At 38.8% G+C, this 17,912-nt stretch overlaps 3 protein-coding genes across 3 annotated transcripts in view; all 3 read left to right on the forward strand.

Annotated features, from left to right (window-relative positions):
* The first annotated feature begins 2,456 nt into the window (after positions 1-2,456).
* Snapin (SNAP associated protein) lies at positions 2,457-8,841 on the forward strand. The gene is made up of 3 exons (XM_071682680.1): positions 2,457-2,608; positions 4,061-4,226; positions 7,486-8,841. Exons 1-3 carry the CDS (start codon positions 2,463-2,465, stop codon positions 7,597-7,599), a joined length of 426 nt encoding a protein of 141 aa, XP_071538781.1. The 5' UTR covers positions 2,457-2,462; the 3' UTR covers positions 7,600-8,841.
* Positions 8,126-8,841, forward strand: HemK2 (HemK methyltransferase 2). The gene has a single exon (XM_071682679.1). The coding sequence runs from the start codon at positions 8,126-8,128 to the stop codon at positions 8,783-8,785; it is 660 nt and encodes a 219-aa protein (XP_071538780.1). The 3' UTR covers positions 8,786-8,841.
* A 5,630-nt stretch (positions 8,842-14,471) lies between these two features.
* The window catches only part of LOC139759969 (uncharacterized), a 42,613-nt gene continuing 39,172 nt past the window's right edge, over positions 14,472-17,912 (forward strand). Inside the window, exon 1 of the mRNA XM_071682681.1 lies at positions 14,472-15,528. Coding sequence (XP_071538782.1) covers positions 15,359-15,528 — 170 coding nt within the window. The 5' untranslated portion in view covers positions 14,472-15,358. The remainder of the gene's footprint in view (positions 15,529-17,912) is intronic.

The raw sequence follows: 17,912 nt of genomic DNA on the forward strand, positions 1-17,912 counted from the left end.
CCAGGGTGGGGTGTAAGCAGACTGCCGCATCCAGGGTTCGAACCCATGTGGACCCGTGCTGATTCATGGTCAGTAACGCTAACCATGGAGGCCCGTGTGTGTGTGTGTGTGTGTGTGTGTGTGTGTGTGTGTGCGTGTTTGAGTGTGAAGGACTATGCCTTGGTTCAGCGACTCTAAACCTGTGATATATCTACAAAAGCGCCACCAGACGCCAAGTGGTGGAACTAATGTGCATTTACGAAACATTTGGTGTAAAGGCTTTGATCAGGTACCGTCGGATCCTTATTTCCCTTAATGATATCGCCCCAGTTACGTGAAGTATTTCTTGATATGACGAATTCCTTTAAGACTAATCTGTGATCGTTTCATACTTTCTCCACATGTCTTTATCCATCTATCTATCTATCTATCTATCTATCTATCTATCTATCTATCTATATTTCTCTAGAAGATCAAGCTCGTTCATTCCACATGAAGAGGAAGAAGTGAGGTCTAGTAACGGCATATTTTATTGTTAGGAGAAGGGAGTTCTACACTCGTGGGGTCTCATCTCTTGATTGTTCTTTATCATTCAACATCTCAGACTTTTATATATGCAGTTAGTACCTACCTCATCACAGCTATTCAGCCACTATGATACATTCCATGTCACTTGCTTAGTGTCTTGCTATGGCCCTGTGACACATTTGGTTTTACTTTTATTTTTTGGCAGAGCTGCTCGCTGTTCCCATCATCGAAATGATGTAGAAACTTGACTTTGAGCAAGTCACCCCTTATTTTTCTCTCTTCCATCGTATGCAAATTGATATTCTCAATGTTAGGCCAAGCTAAGTCAGCTTTCTTGATTCTGGTATCAATTTCGTTGCCTTTGTCTGGACTATCTACATTAAGACTTTTTTTTCCTTGGGATGTAAGTTTCAATGGAGAAAAATTGGAGGAAGTGAAGTGTTTTAGATATCTGGGAGTGGACTCAGCAGGGAATGGATCCATGGAAGCTGAAGTGAATCACAGGATGGGGGAGGGGGCGAAGGTTCTGGGAGCGATGAAGAATGTGTGGGAGAGATTGTTATCTCGGAGAGCAAAAATGGGTATATTTGAAGGAAAAGTAGTTCCAACGATATTATATGGTTGTGAGACATGGGCTTTAGATAGTGTTGTACGGAAGAGAGTGGATGTGTTGGAAATGAAATGTTTGAGGACAATATGTGGTGTGAGGTGGTTTGATCGAGTAATCAATGAAAAGGTAAGAGAGATGCGTGGAAATAAAAAGAGTGTGTCTGAGAGAGCAGAAGAGGGTATGTTGAAATGGTTTTGTCACATAGAGAGAATGAGTGAGGAAAGATTGACAAAGAGGATATATGTGTCAGAGGTGGAGGGAACAAGAATAAATGGTAGACCAAATTGGAGATGGAAGGATGGAATGAAAAAGATTTTGAGAAAATCGGGGCCTTGAACAGACAAGAGGGTGAGAGACGCGCAAGGAATAGAGTGAATTGGAACGATCTGGTATAACGGGGTCGACGTGCTGTCAGTGGACTGAACCAGGACATGTGAATCGTCTGGGGTAAACCATGAGTGTGAACGAATGTGGCCTTTTTGTCTTTCCTGACGCTATCTCGCTGAAGCAGAGGGGAACGATGCTGTTTCCTGTGGGGGCGGGGTAGCGCCAGAAATGGATGAAGGCAAGCAGGTATGAATATGTACATGTGTATATAGGTATATGTCTCTGTATGTGTGCGTGGCGATACCTGGCTGACGCGGGAAACGGCGGTCAAGAATAATAAAGTAATAAAGAAATAATAAATGTTTCTTTTAATGCAATAGGAAAATAGAGAGAGATATTCTAGATAAGACCTGAAGTTCAGCAAGCAATCACTGTTAAATAGTTTACTATAGAAAAACATACGTAGTGTTTTCCGTCGTTTCTTCATCTGTCGTAGTATTACAGTGAAAACTGTAGGCAGCGGCAAACGGTGCTTGACTTATTAAGGTCCTTCAGGTTGCTGGCCATCAAATCCAAATCGAAAAATGATTGACAATGACCGGGTCCAAATCGGAGGTTGGTATGCACTGATAATGAGCGTTCGTATGGGTGCACTTCGAATGTTTTCCTTTTCCAATCAAACCATTTCTATGGATCACATAACAGCATACAGGTATTTATTGATCCATTTACAATCAATTCTTTATCTCTGATTTGTTTATCTATATTCTCAGGTTTGCTTCCCTAATCTACGGAAATGAAAAGTGCGAGTCGAATTCTTAGTTAGAGTGTCTGAATGGAACGCCCATTTATGTATCTGTTATCCCAAGAATATGATATAATGATCCAATCCAAAAATAAATAATGTATTGAGCAATAAAGATGATAAAACATAAAGTTATTCCAAAAAATAGAAAAAAATCTGAATTCAAATTCTTGATCGACCTTCACCGGGTTCGCCGTGAAGGTGTAAACAAAGATGGCGGACACAGAGAGTACCTGTACGTCCGTAGACGACAGAACTGAGGACTTGGTGTCGCCCACTAGAGACGCCCTCGTTGATGGCATTGTAGGACTCCTCAAACCTTGTCTAGATCAGTTGGATGACAGGGTCCGTGCTACTAGGTAATGCATCTAGTTTCATTTAGGTATATAATGTGAATGACACCCACTCGAGTCCATCCACGCATATGTAACTCGGCGACGTCACTTCCAGTGTGGAGATGATGGGGATGAATTACTAACTTAACTCCTTATCATAATTAACTCTGTGGGTATTGAATGACTTTGTTCTGCTGTGCTAATGATGTAATTAGATCACAAAAGATTTGCGGAGCGTAATTTGATTTTGGAAGGTTGATGATACCCCCGGCACTTGCATGGTAGTATGGAAGGTTAGGTCCAGAATAGGATTTCAGGGTCTTAAGGGACATATTTGGCTATAACTGATAACAAGAATCAACCAAATGTTTGTAATTTCTTATTAGAAATACTTAAATTTGTTAGTTAATGGCTAGGGTAGCCGTATTGGATTTTATTTATAATATTTTGTCTCGTACATTGCTTTAGAATTATGGAAGTCATTTACCTCCCTAGCACCGTATTGTTCAATTCCCTTTTCATATCATTGGGCAAATGATTATCTTTTGGAAACGATGGGGGTGAATTTATTTCCTTACATTATTACATTGATTTATTTTCTATTATGTACTTCTTATTTGTGCTGGATGAAAACTCATCTTTTGATTTGCTATCATTTTCTTCCACTACTGTTTGAGAGACGGCATTTTTTCAGTGGTATAAAGGTGAGACCACCTTGCTTGGACCCTGGATCTTTGAGGTGTGTGTATATGTAATTTTTAAATGAAAACAGATTTTCGTTGCCTTTAATGATTTTTTTTGTTCCACAGCATTTGAAACAATTCTACCTCCATAAGAAAAGTACACCTATCACCTATCACTAGTTTTGCGGTTGTGGCCTTGTTTTCTTTGATATGATTAAAGCATAAGACATTCCTATCTTCCACTGTGACAAAATAAGCCTGACTATAGATTCATGTACAGGTACTGATTGTGAGACGTTCTGGAAATGAAGGGAAATTTCTGCCTTTAGACACGATAGTATGCAAGTACACCTTGAAATTGCCTGCTGTTTTCATTAATTCATATAGTCTGTTTTCATCAAAGAATTGAAACATAGCAAAATCTCTTCCTTCATTCACAAAAGCCATTCAAGACTTCTTTAACTGAAAAGATAGAAGCATTATACGTGCAATTCAAGTCTGTCTGTGGATGGTCCCAGATATGTTGTATATTTCATATTGCCTTTTGCATACACATTTTGTATTAGATATATGCTGCTGATTTAGGTGAGGGTGTTAAAGTAGGTTTGTATAACATATACTTTTAATCTAGTATTATCTTTTGTATTGCATATTTTAAATCTAAGACTTTAGGTATTGGCACTGCAAAGGTATCTGGGTGCATGTATCCAGACACAATTAATACGACTAAGAAAGATGTTATGATTATCACTGCTATCCTTGCCCAGTTAACTGATAAAATTTGGTGTTGCAGAGTGAGTCAGAGTGAGTTACATCAGCAATTAGAGGGACTAGCTGCAGAATTGGCTCGAGTACAGGAGCAGACCAGGTGTCCTTTACAGCTAGATGCTTATATTAAGAAGTTACAGAATGCGAAGAGAAGAGTTGTTGTAGTTAACAATATCCTCCAAAACACACAGGTACGTAATCTGAGTTTTAGGTGATAAACTGTATGTTGCATTAGAATTTTTTTTACTCATATTGTAATAGTTATCCTGTGTTAATCTTCACATAGTTTGCCAATGTTCAAAGAACTTTGCAGATGCTTGATGAACCAGATAGTGAATAGATTTGCTCCATATTATAGATTTACATTCACCTCTCATGGACAACATTTATGAAATGTTTGTATGTATTACAAAATATGGATCATTGCGAGGTGTGGAGGATTGATGGAATTCCTGTTTGGAACCATAGTATAAATGGAAGGGGGTTAAAAGGAATGTTCACATTACAGAGATATATGTTTGTTGAGTGTAGCTTGTGTATATAGTGAAACTTGCTCATAAAGATCATCTTTTGCATTGCTGTCCTGGAAAAATTTCTCTTTCAAAGCATCATTTTTTTTCTCCAGTCAAAACTTTAAAGAATTTTTTTATCTCACAGAATACTACTTACATCAGACCTGTGGTTTGGACACTCAAGCTCCCTGAAATCTTTTTCAGCAAGGATATCTCCATTTGTGTCTAGTGATAGGATCTGCTTCACATCTTGTTTCTCCTCTTTCCGTTTAGAAAAGCTGTTCATTTAATCCAGTCATTAACAATCCTGAGGCAGATGTCAGTGATGAGAATGTGGTGTTGGCCTGTTGTACTATACCTTTTCGCATCTGTGCATTGACATCATGATCTTGGAAAGTTACCAGTCTCATACATTTTATAATGGTCAAATGGGGTAAATTCTCATGGATTTACCATTTAGGGGGTAAAATTAGTTTTAACCCTAGCGAGCAAGTGTTCGTATGGATGCTCATAGGGCTATGCCTTTGACAGAAATAGGTTTTTATTCTGCTAAACCTACATATTTTTGCGGGGGGGAGGAGGAGGAAGGTTCTCACCTTGATAAGTTTTTTAAATGTATGGTAGAAGCAATGGTTTACTTTATGTATATGTTTGAAGCAAAAAGATCATTAGTGAACAAAATTTGTTGTGGAATTATTTAGTATATTGAGATCTTCCATTAGGGCTGCCTGGAATCTGTACTTTTTCAGAGAAATCATTCTTAATGAGGCTTATTTTTCAATGGAAGATCATTTTTTTTCTTAGAATTTATTCTAGATTGTCTTTGTATGAGATTAGTGACCAGAATTAAGCAGTGTATTCCAAAGTAGATGATGACCAGAATGTTATAAAGAATGAATTTTGTATATTTAGTTTTTAGTTTACATGTGTAGACATGAAACCAAACATTTTTTGTGTTGATGATGTGTAGCTAGGCATTCTTTTGCATATCTTAAGTTATTGTTTATAAACAATCCAAGGTACTTTTTATTCTCTAGGTAATTAATAGCTTATCGACATATAATATTTGTGATTAGTGTGTCTCCCCTAGCTGCCTTACTCTCCATTTGTTTAAGCCAAAATTGATTTCCTGTGCCTCTGACCAGTTTCTCTTTTCTTTAAATCACTATGAATCTTTAGGCAGGCTTCTTTGGTTGGGATATATTTTTTGTATTGTAATGTCAGCAACTTTTGAAATTCCTCTGGTGACTCCTGTCTCCAGATTACTGGTATACATAGTGAAAATTATGGGTCTTAGGACTGAACCATGTGGTACCCTGTATATTGCAATGAGCCAGTTGGATGCCTCCCATTTAATGATTTACCGTAACCTTTTTGTTGCTATGGACACCAATCTCCCATAGATAGCAGGGTGTTGTGAACATCTTCTACAAACCTAATTTCTTATGACAAGTTGAATTATGTGTACATTTTAGGCTCTGTTGGATAATTCACTTAGGCTGCTTAATTGCATCTAAGACACCTTCTACACCATGCAGGAGATCCATGTGCCATGTACTTTCTAAGTCCCCAGGGATAGAAAATTATTTTTCCATGCGCATTTACCCTTTCCCACGTAGAGGTAATGCGAGGAACAGATCTCTAGCTCTCATGTTTAATATACCAATACCAGAACATGTTATCTCCCCCAAGCCCCACAGACCTTCCCATGGTTTCCCCAGACTAATATTTGTAATTATTATTTATATTCATTTAAATTTATTTTATTATACTTTGTTGCAGTCTTCCGTGTCAGCAAGGTAGTGCAAGGAAACAGACAAAAGAATGGCCCAACCCACCCACATACACATGTATATACATAAATTACATTTCAACGTATACATACATATACATTCACAGACATATACATATATACACGTACATATTCATACTTGCTGCATTCATTCATTCCTGTCATCACCCTGCCACACATGAAATGGCACCCCCCTCCCTGCGTGCGTGAGTTAGCGCTGGGAAAAGACAGCAAAGGCCACATTCGTTCACACTCAGTCTCAAGCTGTCATATGTATGCACTGAAACCACAGTTCCCTTTCCACATCCAGGCCCCACAAAACCTTTCATGGTTTACCCCAAGTGCTTCACATGCCCTGGTTCAATCCATTGACAGCACGTTGACCCCGGTATACCACATCGTTCTAATTCACTCTATTCCTTGCACACCTTTCACCCTCCTGTATGTTCAGGCCCTGATTGCTCTTTTTCACTCCATCCTTCCACCTCCAATTCTCATTCCCTCCACCTCTGACACATATATCCTCTTTGTCAATCTCTTTGAATCAAGGCCTATGATAGTGATAATAATGATGATGATTATAATGATAATAATAATAATAATGATAATAATAATGATGTTAATAATGATAATGATAATGATAATAATAATGATAAAAATAGCAATTGTAATAATACTTCTAATTATAATAATCCCTGGTGTTAGGGGTGAAAGAATACTTCCTATGTATCTCCTGCATTTTGTGGAAGGAGACTAAGAGGGGCAGTAGTGGGGACATGAAAATTTATATTTTCTGTATTACTCTCCAAAAGAAGGAATAGATGAGAGCTAAATGAGGATCTTCTAAGGCTCAGTCATATGTTCTAGGTGCTACTTCGCTCATGTGGGAAATAGTGAACATTCATGAAAAAGAAAAAATAATGATATTAATGATAACTATTTTAGATAGATAATTTTTTGTTGTATGGCTAATAGAGCTCTTTGAGACTTTAGTATGACTATAAGCATTTGTTTTTATGTGATACAACTTAATATAGGGCACGAAATGTTTCCAGTGATGTTTTGGGTGTTTCTTTTGAATTGTAGTTTGTGGCCCATGAACTCATTGTTATGTCTCATTAAGATTTATGATGTCTTTAATTGCAGGATCGTCTCAACAAGCTGCATGCTCAAGTGAATAAGGAAAACGCACGTCGTAGAGCTCTTCTTGAAACTACCTCACCTTCATCAACACCTTCAACCTCTCTTCATGCTCCTTAAATGATTAATTCATGTTGATATGAAGAAATATTAGTGTCATAATTACTTTGCCCTTTCAAGTATTAAAAAAAAGTAGGTTTGAATTGATGCACAGACTACCGGTTATGTATAGCACCAGAGAAAGTTACGTACAGGATATAAGACACTGATTTTGTATTTTAAGTATTTATAGTAGTTCTTGCTTAATATACCAGTTTCCCATAGGAATATATGTTTCTGTGATACAAATAGATCAGGCCAATATTTTTCAGAATTAGACATTCCTTTGTAATAATAACATAGTGGTTAAGCATTTATTGGAGTCATATTAGGGATATATTCCTAATAAAAGACAATAGCAATAAACCTTATGTAAAGGTTTGTTGATTGCATACCATATCTAGTCATCCATTAATCTTGGTGATAGTTGATATTTGTGTTAGTTACCTAATTGTCACATTTATTTAGTAATTAAGGTTTAATAGTATTTTTGTATTCTATCCTCTTTTTTTACACTGTCATATAAAAGAATTGCTGCTTATGAAGGATGGAGGAATTAAGCAACACAATCAGGACTCCAACTTATTCACATATTACTAAAGAGGATCTAGACCATATATATGAACCAGCAGAAGACAGTTTCTTACTTATTGATGCTTTAGAGAAAGATCTGGATCTCATTCGTGAAAGGAAGCCATCATTGTGTTTGGAAATTGGATCAGGATCAGGTATTGTGATCACAGCCTTGGGCAGTGTTATAGGTTCCCAGTGTCGGTATGTAAGCACAGATATCAATCCTCGTGCCTGTAATGTGACTAGAGAGACTGGAAGGTTGAATGGCATACATATTCATTCAGTATGTACTGACTTGGTTTCTGATGTGATAGATGATGTTAAAGGATCTGTTGATATATTGCTCTTCAATCCTCCTTATGTTGTCACTCCATCAGAAGAGGTTGGAGAGGGTGATTTAGAATACACATGGGCAGGTGGCAAGCATGGGCGAGAGGTAATGGATAGGTTATTTCCAAGTGTAGATTCCCTCTTATCACTTAAAGGATTGTTTTACTTATTGGTCTTGAAAGAGAATGATCCCTCAGATATTGAGCAGGTAATGTCCAAATTTGGATTTTCATGTACCTGTGTTTTATCTCGCAGGACTGGTCCTGAGAACCTGTCTGTATTGAGGTTTTTTCGTCAAAGGTGACTTGGATATTGTTAAGTGTTGGAAGTATATGATCTAAATAAAGTGCATCTACAATACTCTGTGTATTTTTGAACTTATGATGCTTCTACTAGTGCCAACTCTAGCAACTATAATTGAAAATATAAAGCTGTTATTTCAAGATGATCCATTGAAATGGTTCTGAAAGTATATTGTGCTAAATGTAGGATAACTTACTTTGTCAATGATTTTTGGTACCAATGTGAATCTATTATTATTAATAAGAAAGTGTAGTATTAAAAAAGAATGTTATGAAAATTACTAGAAATTCTAAGCATTTTATAAAAACTTGAAATAGTTTAATCCTTGCTGGCTGGCTAACATTTGGTCTTAATTGACTTTTTCAGGTTTACGATGAATGTGGGAAGCAGGTGTAAAATGAAATTTTAAACATATGTGCTGTTATGTTTATTTCAGCTATGTGACCATCATCAAGGCTGCATAAGCACCGAATGTTTTTGTATTGACCTCCTCTTAATTACACAAAATGTTGTGAAATTGTTCACAATCTGATATGGTACTAATAGCAAAGACATTCTTGAGGATAGGGATGAAAAGAGTATTACCCATGTATCTTTTCTTCATAGAAGATGAAAGTAAGCACAGAAGCAGGAGGTTGGATACTATTAACTTTCTAAAAATGAAGACACAATCAACCCTGGGAGAATTTTTCTGGAAAGTCTCAGGAGAAGGTGGGGAGGTATGATTAAACAATAAAGTCATAACAAATGTTATAAATAGGCATCCCCCTAATAATCAATATCTATGTAAGTTTTCCTTAGATAGGTCATTACCAGGGACCCCTGTCGCTCTGTGGCCCATCATTGAGTCCCATTATGGAAGGGGAGTTGGGTTACGGGACCCTCCTTCCTTCAGGTTGCATTGTGAATGAAAAGTTGCCTTTATTGAGGTTATATCATCAGTTGATGAAAGGTGGTATATTCTTGTTTAGAGCTTATCTCTCCAAGGTAGTCTATCACTCTCCATCATTTGATTTTAATGCAGCCCTGAGGCTGTAATATATTGAGGTTATATATTTCATATGGTAATAACAATTATGATAATGGGGGTTATGTTCTTGACAAAAAAATTTCCATATTTAACTCTTGCATATGAAATATATGTGCAACAGTTTAAGGATAATATATGACAGTCTTCCATCGTTTACTGTGTACAGTATCTAACACTCTTTCTTATTGGATGTAAATGTTAAACCAAGTCACAACCATTCACTGAGTATTGTTACCTAATTCATGAATAAATGATTATATATAGGTATTCAGAAAAATAATGGAAAAATTGGTTGTTAAATCAGGACCTTTTAACGATCACTGGTAGTAATGGAACAGCTGTCAAGGAAGGCAACTTACTGTTCAACATATGCATACTATGGTAAATTGTTTTTCATTTGTTTTCTACACTTCTGTAGGTTTTTGTCTGACTCATGAATTAATATTTATTCATGCACACAAAAATAACATGAGAAAGAGAGTGGTAGACAGAAGAATTAGGGAGTCTAGAGAAGTTGACCTGTATGGAGAAGCTAGTGCCTGTGGCAAAACTTGAAACTTATACTCGGTGAATGATATGGTTAATTGTATTTATTATATACTCGGTGAATGATATGGTTAATTGTATTTATTATATACTTTTTGTGCACAGTTCTCTTCATTGGATTTTTACCTAACTCATGAGCTAATTATCATTTAGATATTCACAAGATAGTAGACAGTGAGTGGTTGAGATGAATGCACTACCTAGCAAATGAACACTAGCAATTCCAGGGAAGTTAGTGCCCATTGCAAAATGTTTGACTTTTACTGTGTGATTATTATGGTACATTTATGTTTTTTATATAATTTTTGTACAGTTCTCGGTTCTTATCCCACTTTTGAACTAATAATTATACAGAAATTCACAAAAATAACAGAGAATATGTTAATATGTGATGGTTAGAGATTGAGTTGGTGCTGGAGTGGGCTTGAGATAGAATGAGGATTGATAAGAGAGTTTCTGGCATTTTTTGAAAGTCACTGGTGAAACAGATTATACATAGCCTTTCATAGCCACGGGATTTTTTAATGAAATGCTAGCAAGATCTTATAATCTCTCATTACTCCTTCCCAGTAGAGAAGCTTCAAGTGATCTTTGTTAGCGTAAAGCTTTGAGGTGCTCTTTTCTTTTGTTCCTTTCTCTTGAATAACCTAGCTGGCATACTTTTGGTAGGTCTTTTTGCACTGTGTACAATAACATGGCTTCTCTCTTGTATCAAGAGTCATATGGTGCTTTAAAAAATTCGTTTGGAAGACTCTTCTGATAGAAAGATAAGTATTTGTTGAGATGTGTAGTATTCTCGCACGATAATGTTCTGTTAACAAAAGAAAAAGTAACCACTGATGCCTTATCTGAAGCAGGGTAAACAGGAAGCTGTAGTTTATGTATTTGTCTCTCAGATATAAAATTTTCTAAACTACTTACATCTACCGGAGCACGTGATGAATAGCCATTGATTAGAGTGGCTATTGTAGCTTGGAAAGACTTCTTGAAGATGTTGCATTAGATAGAATTGGCGAGTTTAGGGCATCTGATGTGACAGGAGATCTGCAGACTTTTGCAAAATGCCCCTTTTCTCTCATTGCATGCAGTGTCATGGACATCTCAAATGTGGGTGTCTTTTAACAGTAAAAGAAGCATTTTTGGACCTTCAGAGAAGCAGCAACCCGACTAGTTTCCAGTGATGGTCTCTCAGGCTTACCAGCATCACTAGAGCTTTTTGCAGGGCCAAGTTCAATCGTGGCAGAAGCAAACTTTAATGTAGCTCAATGGGCTTCACAACTATTCTGTGCCAGGTTAAGGGTCCAAGCATGATTGAGTACCATTCGTGGATAAAGTATTTTGTTTTCAAAAAGCTGTTGATAGCCTGTGACTAGAGTCCACTGGTGAATTCATTATTTATCTAGTTTTCTTTGTATTTCTCTCTCAAGTTTGCCTTAAAGGTACAAACAGCACTCAAATAATTCATAGCGTGAAGAAATTCACCCAGGGATTTTTCTGTTTGTTGTCTCCAGCTGGCTAATAGGAGGCATGCAAATCTTTCATCATTGGGCCTAACATAGTAGCATATCTACAGCCTCCTCATAAGTCTTGCAATCAGGTCTTAATAAGTGATAGGCCAAATCATGCAACAATTGGGAATGTTTATGCTGTCAGATGCAAGGCATGTAGATATATCTATGTAGGCCAGACTGGTAAGACTGTAACGGAGAGGTGTTATTGGCACCGTCATTCAGCACAGAGGGATGACCACAAAAATGCGATTGTTAAGCATTGTCATGAGAATGGTCACCCACATAGTTCTTGTAAATTCCGTTATTTTATACCCCTCTGCGCTGATTATGCCGCACATAACGTCATTGAATCTGTCTTAATTGCTAATACTAAGAACTTTAATTTGTCCCCAGGCAATTTTGAAGTTCATCCTAGCGTTAACCAAATCATTATGAGAGAAATGACAAAACATGAAAACAAAAAAAGTTCATGACACACCCAGCTACCCAGGTCAACCCCCGCCACCTGACTCCCCTTAATCACTGTACTTTACAAGGGTTACGACCAGACATAGCAGACAGTGCCTGGCCTATAAAGATTGGTGTTAGACGGCGGGAACCAAGTGTGATGTTGGGATTTAAATAACTTTGTTAAGTACTGGCACTTGATGAGGTGGATTGTCTCCAAGAAAAATGTCGTGGCACATGTATAGAAAAATTACAAGTTAGATAAAATTGTATGACCTGAAGTAAGTAATAATAGGGTAAGAGAGATGTGTGGTAATAAAAAGAGTGTGGTTGAGAGAGCAGAAGAGGGTGTTTTGAAATGGTTTGGTCACATGGAGGGAATGAATGAGGGAAGATTGACCAAGAGGATATATGTGTCAGAGGTGGAGGGAATGAGGAGAAGTGGGAGACCAAATTGGAGGTAGAAAGATGGAGAGAAAAAGATTTTGAGTGATCGGGGCCTGAACATGCAGGAGGGTGAAAGGCGTGCAAGGAATAGATTGAATTCGAACGATGTGGTTTACCGGGGTCGACGTGCTGTCAATGTGAAGCGTCTGGTGTAAACCATGGAAAGTTCTGTGGGGCCTGGATGTGGAAAGGGAGCTGTGGTTTCGGTGCATTATTACATGACAGATAGAGACTGATAGTGAACGAATGTGGCCTTGTTGTCTTTCCTAGCGCTACCTCGCCCACATGAGGGGGGAGAGTTTTTTTTTTTTCATGTGTGGCGGGTGGCGATGAAATGAATAAAGGCAGCCGGTATGAATCATATACATGTGTATATATGTATATGTCTGTGTGTGTATATATATGTATACGATGAGATGTATAGGTATGTATATTTGCGTGTGTGGACGTGTATGTATATAAATGTGCATGTGGGTGGGTTGGGCCATTCTCTCGTCTGTTTCCTTGCGCTGGGAGCAGATTTTCTCTAATTCACGTAGAACTGAATACGAGAGGATATTTAGAGTTATCTATCTTCTTTTCTATGTTCTCTAGTTTTCTTGATATTATTCTACCATTAGGTGGGTTCTTAAACACCAGTTGTAAAAAAATTATCCATTTTATTTCACTCAAGCTTTCGCCCTTTCAGAGGCGTCATCAGGAATCTACAAAAAAGAAGAAAATACGCCACAAAACTTGGATATGAGAAGTAAAGCAAATTTGTTTTTATATACACGTTTTGTGTTCTACATCTCATATCCACTTCTCCTCTAATTTGTCCGTCAGACCATTATATGTCACTGATAATGAATCATTCCATGACCCAGAGAGAGAGAGAGAGAGCACCCAGTGAAAGCCATAATCATTCCTATCCTTACCTATTCCCCATTATCCACACACCTCGCCTCCAGAACTTACATGCTGAAGCTACAAAGGAATCAAACACTAGGACTCAACGATTCATCACAAATGAGAAGCACCCCAGCCTGAAAACACCAAAACACAACATGGACGATTAACATTCAAACCCAACTGGCACTTGGCAAGAGAAGCAGGAGGGAGTATATTGCAAAGATTAAAGATAATTCTGGCACAAACTGTAGACATAGCCGAGACTTCGACAGACACACAAACATGAAACTCACTCCCCTACCCCCCTTGGTTCCTATTGCGTACCTCTAAGCACCAAGGACATCCCAGCCATCCATCGGTGTACCCAATGAGCACACACACACACACACACTCTCGATCTGCCGGGTAACCAGAAAGGCATAATTTCATACAAACGTACCTACGCACATTACAAAACATACACCATACATCTAAGCAAATTCTTTAACTCTTATCCATTACAAAACTTTACCTTTTCCTGTAGCCAACTTGTTAAAGAAACAACAACAGACCTAGTAACAGACAGGCAAAGATAAACACAGAAGCAGGCAGTAACGATAGCAGACCCCCCCTTACCCATAACGTTACCAATAACCCGGGATAAGAGGCTGGTTAGCATTACACAATACTAGCCAAACACCACAGCATTCTGCTCCTGGCGATGACAATAGAGGTATCAGCTGGACGATAGATATAACAATGCTCTCCACCCCCTGGCGAGTGATATCGCCAGCTATCCCTTGCCAGGGGGTGGAGAGCGCTGTGTCAAGGGTGCAATTCAGCTGGCATCAGTAGTGTTCCTAGCTACCGCTCCTCGCCAGGGCTCGTTCGTTTTACATCTTCGAGGATCTTTGGTTGGAATGATGGTGACGTCAGATCCCTGGTTTCGAATACTTTTAAGCACAAGCGGTTTCCAGCGGTGAACATAGTGATGAGAGAGTGAGGTCGATATCAATATGTCGTACAGTCTTAAACTGTTTGAGTAGTGATTCCTTAGATGATAATTAATATCATTAGTAAAAGGATGTAATTATATACAAATCAGATACGGAATTTAAAATTCAACTTTTTGCATTAATTTATCAGGACTTCATTTGGATTCCGAGATTCAGTTATTCGCAAAGCGTTTGATAACCAATATTACATTTGTTAATTTCTCTTCGTATTTTCTCTTTACTTAACTGAGCTGTCAAGCAATGTAACCTGCTATGTGGGTTCCCTCTGGCGGCGCCTCCTCACTCCTTAGCTAGACCTTTTCTCCCGAGTATTTGCCTGATATAGAGCAACAGTGAATGCTGATGTGGACGGTGAAAAGTAAGGACTCAGACAACACTGAGCCAGTGTTTACCATCTGCCTTGGCGAGTGTACGTGACGACCGGAACAATAACATTCTCTCGAGTGACATTCGTGAAAAGAATTATCCGCTGCATATCCTGTTATCCATAGAACGTAATACTTTAAAGCTACAGCTACCCTCTAGTGTCGTTCGTAGTGTTGATCCTGAAGGATTCATCTGCCTCATAGTCTCGGACGGGCTTCACTTGCTTCGAAGTCTCGGACGTGGTGACCATACATCAGAGGTTGCAAACTGTTTATATAGTGGTCGGGATACTTAAGGCTTCCTCTGCCGCCTAGATCATAGAAGGTGATAGCGTAGTTATCATGGAAGAAAGAAGAGGATCAGCAATATTCTATCTTGAAGAGAAGGCGGAGGAAGAGGCCGAGGAGGCAATGGAACAGGAAGAAGCAGAGGAAGCAGTGAAACAGGAAGCCGAGGAAGCAGCGAAACAGGAGGAAGACTCCGATACAACACAGACGACAGAATCTGAGGAGTAAGTATTGATATATTTCTAATTATTCTTAGATACATTGATGATGAATAGATTATAGAAGCGTGATGGCTACGGATACGAAAGGGTTATAGTCTCATTGGATTCGATACAGTTACGAAACTGGTGTTCCACTTGCAGATATCACTTTGAAATATGACGGTAAGAGAAGTGTTTAGGTTCGGTTTCTGAGTCGAAATTGCCTTGTTTTTCTACTTGTCATTCTGTTAACTATGATGAATTTGTTGGTTTTATTTTTGTTGATGATATTGGAATGATAAGTTACTCGAGGCCAAAGTAGGTTTATGTTAGGTCATATTTCTTAGACTAAAGTTGCCTTTCTCTTTATATTCATCTGTTTGATAACTATAGCGAATCTATTGGTATTATTTTCGTCGATACTGGCGTTAGGATCGCCACGCCCGTATAATACGATTGGAACCCACGGACTCGTAGCTTCCCAGTTAGAGATACGATCCCGTACCCTTGACCACTGCGTATTATTCATAACTTCCTTTGTGACAGATATCGATGCCGTACCCGTAACCACTGTTTGATAATTACATTTAACTTCCTATACGACAGAGATGCGTGATTTGTATAGCTACATATATAACTGTACTTATAAAATACATAATACAGTACACTGAAGTCTATGACACATTAAAATGGAGAGAGAAAGGTGTTTATATCGTATATTTTTTTTCCATTTAAAAGACTAATGTTAGTTTTACGGTTGATCAGCTGGTCATAGACCTAGGGATTCGGACTTAACTAACACTGAGCAGATGCTTCAGCAACAGCAGAGTGTTACCACACCCTCCCTCACCACCATCACTCCCACCACCACTGGCCACCATCCTTCGAACGACGGAATAGCATTCTTCAGTGGTATGATAATTTCTGTCCCTTATTTTAGCTCTGTATAGAAACCATATATCTAGCACTATCTTTTCGCTCAGCAGTGTTACATTTCCCCGCAAATGTATCACCCCAGCACCAGTAAATCTATGTTGCCAAGGAAACAAATGAAATATTGGCACCTGTGTATTGGGTGGGGGTTAGTCATCGGTGTGTCTTGGTTGGGGGTTAGTCATCGGTGTGCCTTGGCGGGGACACTAAGGAACGCCCTTTTTATAGCATGGAAGAGTTGTGGATAACTGCAATAAACCGAGAAATGAAATTGCGAATGCCAAGAGCATACAGAAGTTCAAGACGCTGTATGATAGTAGAGAAAGTTCAAGAGGTAGGACCCCACGGGTGTAGATCTCCCTCCTCGAGCCGTACACATAAGGTAATCAAAAGAGATATGGCCTCACGAAGGTGAATTTCCCACCCCAGACTGTACAGATAGGTAATAAAATACCAGAACAAAAACACATGCAGGGAAACACACACAAACCTCACTAAACATGCACAAAAACATGCATACACACAAAAAGCCACGCACACACACACACACACACACACACCTGCAAACATGTACGTAAAAGATATCAAAAAACGATAGGGCATAGAGATGTACCGCACGGCAGCCAGCCAGCATTTCAAAGGCACAAGAGTGCAAGGAAAGAGTATGGCAGAATATGCTCGAGAGACCAAAGGAAACTCTGGGAAAGAAAATGTATCTTGAACAAAGTAAGAGATAGTTCATAACTCTCATATATTCAGTAGGAATAGCTTCTCAGTCTCTGAATAGTTAATAAGGCTAAAGGATTCAGATGGAGGAGTTGTAAAAGGATGATTGAAATCGATCTGCAAGGGGATGCAAGGACGCTTTAAGAGGTTCTCGGGAATAGCCTGTGAATCGAACTGATTCTCATCGTGAGGGAAATGGTTTCAGACACGTTTAATGATGTAGGTTATAGACTCCTGTGACGTGGAACCCGTGTGTCTATTTACGTTGGTCGAGGTGATGTTACCTGTGTTTATAATGTGGCTTATTGGCATTCTATGGCTTCCTGGAATGGAGAGGTAAACCACGAGTGAGTGGAGTTTATTGATCGATTTTCATTTCATGAGGATGTGGTACACTGTGGAATGGACCGCCCATTCCAGGTAACACTATTTTCGTCTGCACATTTTGGCGAGGGTGAATCACATCGGCCAATTTACGTTCTGGGAAGCCGGGGTGAAGAGGAGGATTCAAAGAAGTCACTCCAAATGAGTGACGGTGTGTAGGGTGGACGAGGACGTTGAGAGAGAGAGAGAGAGAGAGAGAGAGAGAGAGAGAGAGAGAGAGAGAGAGAGAGAGAGAGAGAGAGAGAGAGAGAGAGGCTGTATAAGGACTCCTACTACCGCGTCGTCAGGAGGAGAGTGAGGTCGTGTCCTTAGCCTGTGGTGGCGGTAGAGCCGTTGACCGCACTCGATGGTGGGCGGCTTCTGTT

Source organism: Panulirus ornatus, chromosome 34 (assembly GCF_036320965.1).
Source record: "Panulirus ornatus isolate Po-2019 chromosome 34, ASM3632096v1, whole genome shotgun sequence".
Lineage (NCBI taxonomy): Eukaryota > Metazoa > Arthropoda > Malacostraca > Decapoda > Palinuridae > Panulirus > Panulirus ornatus.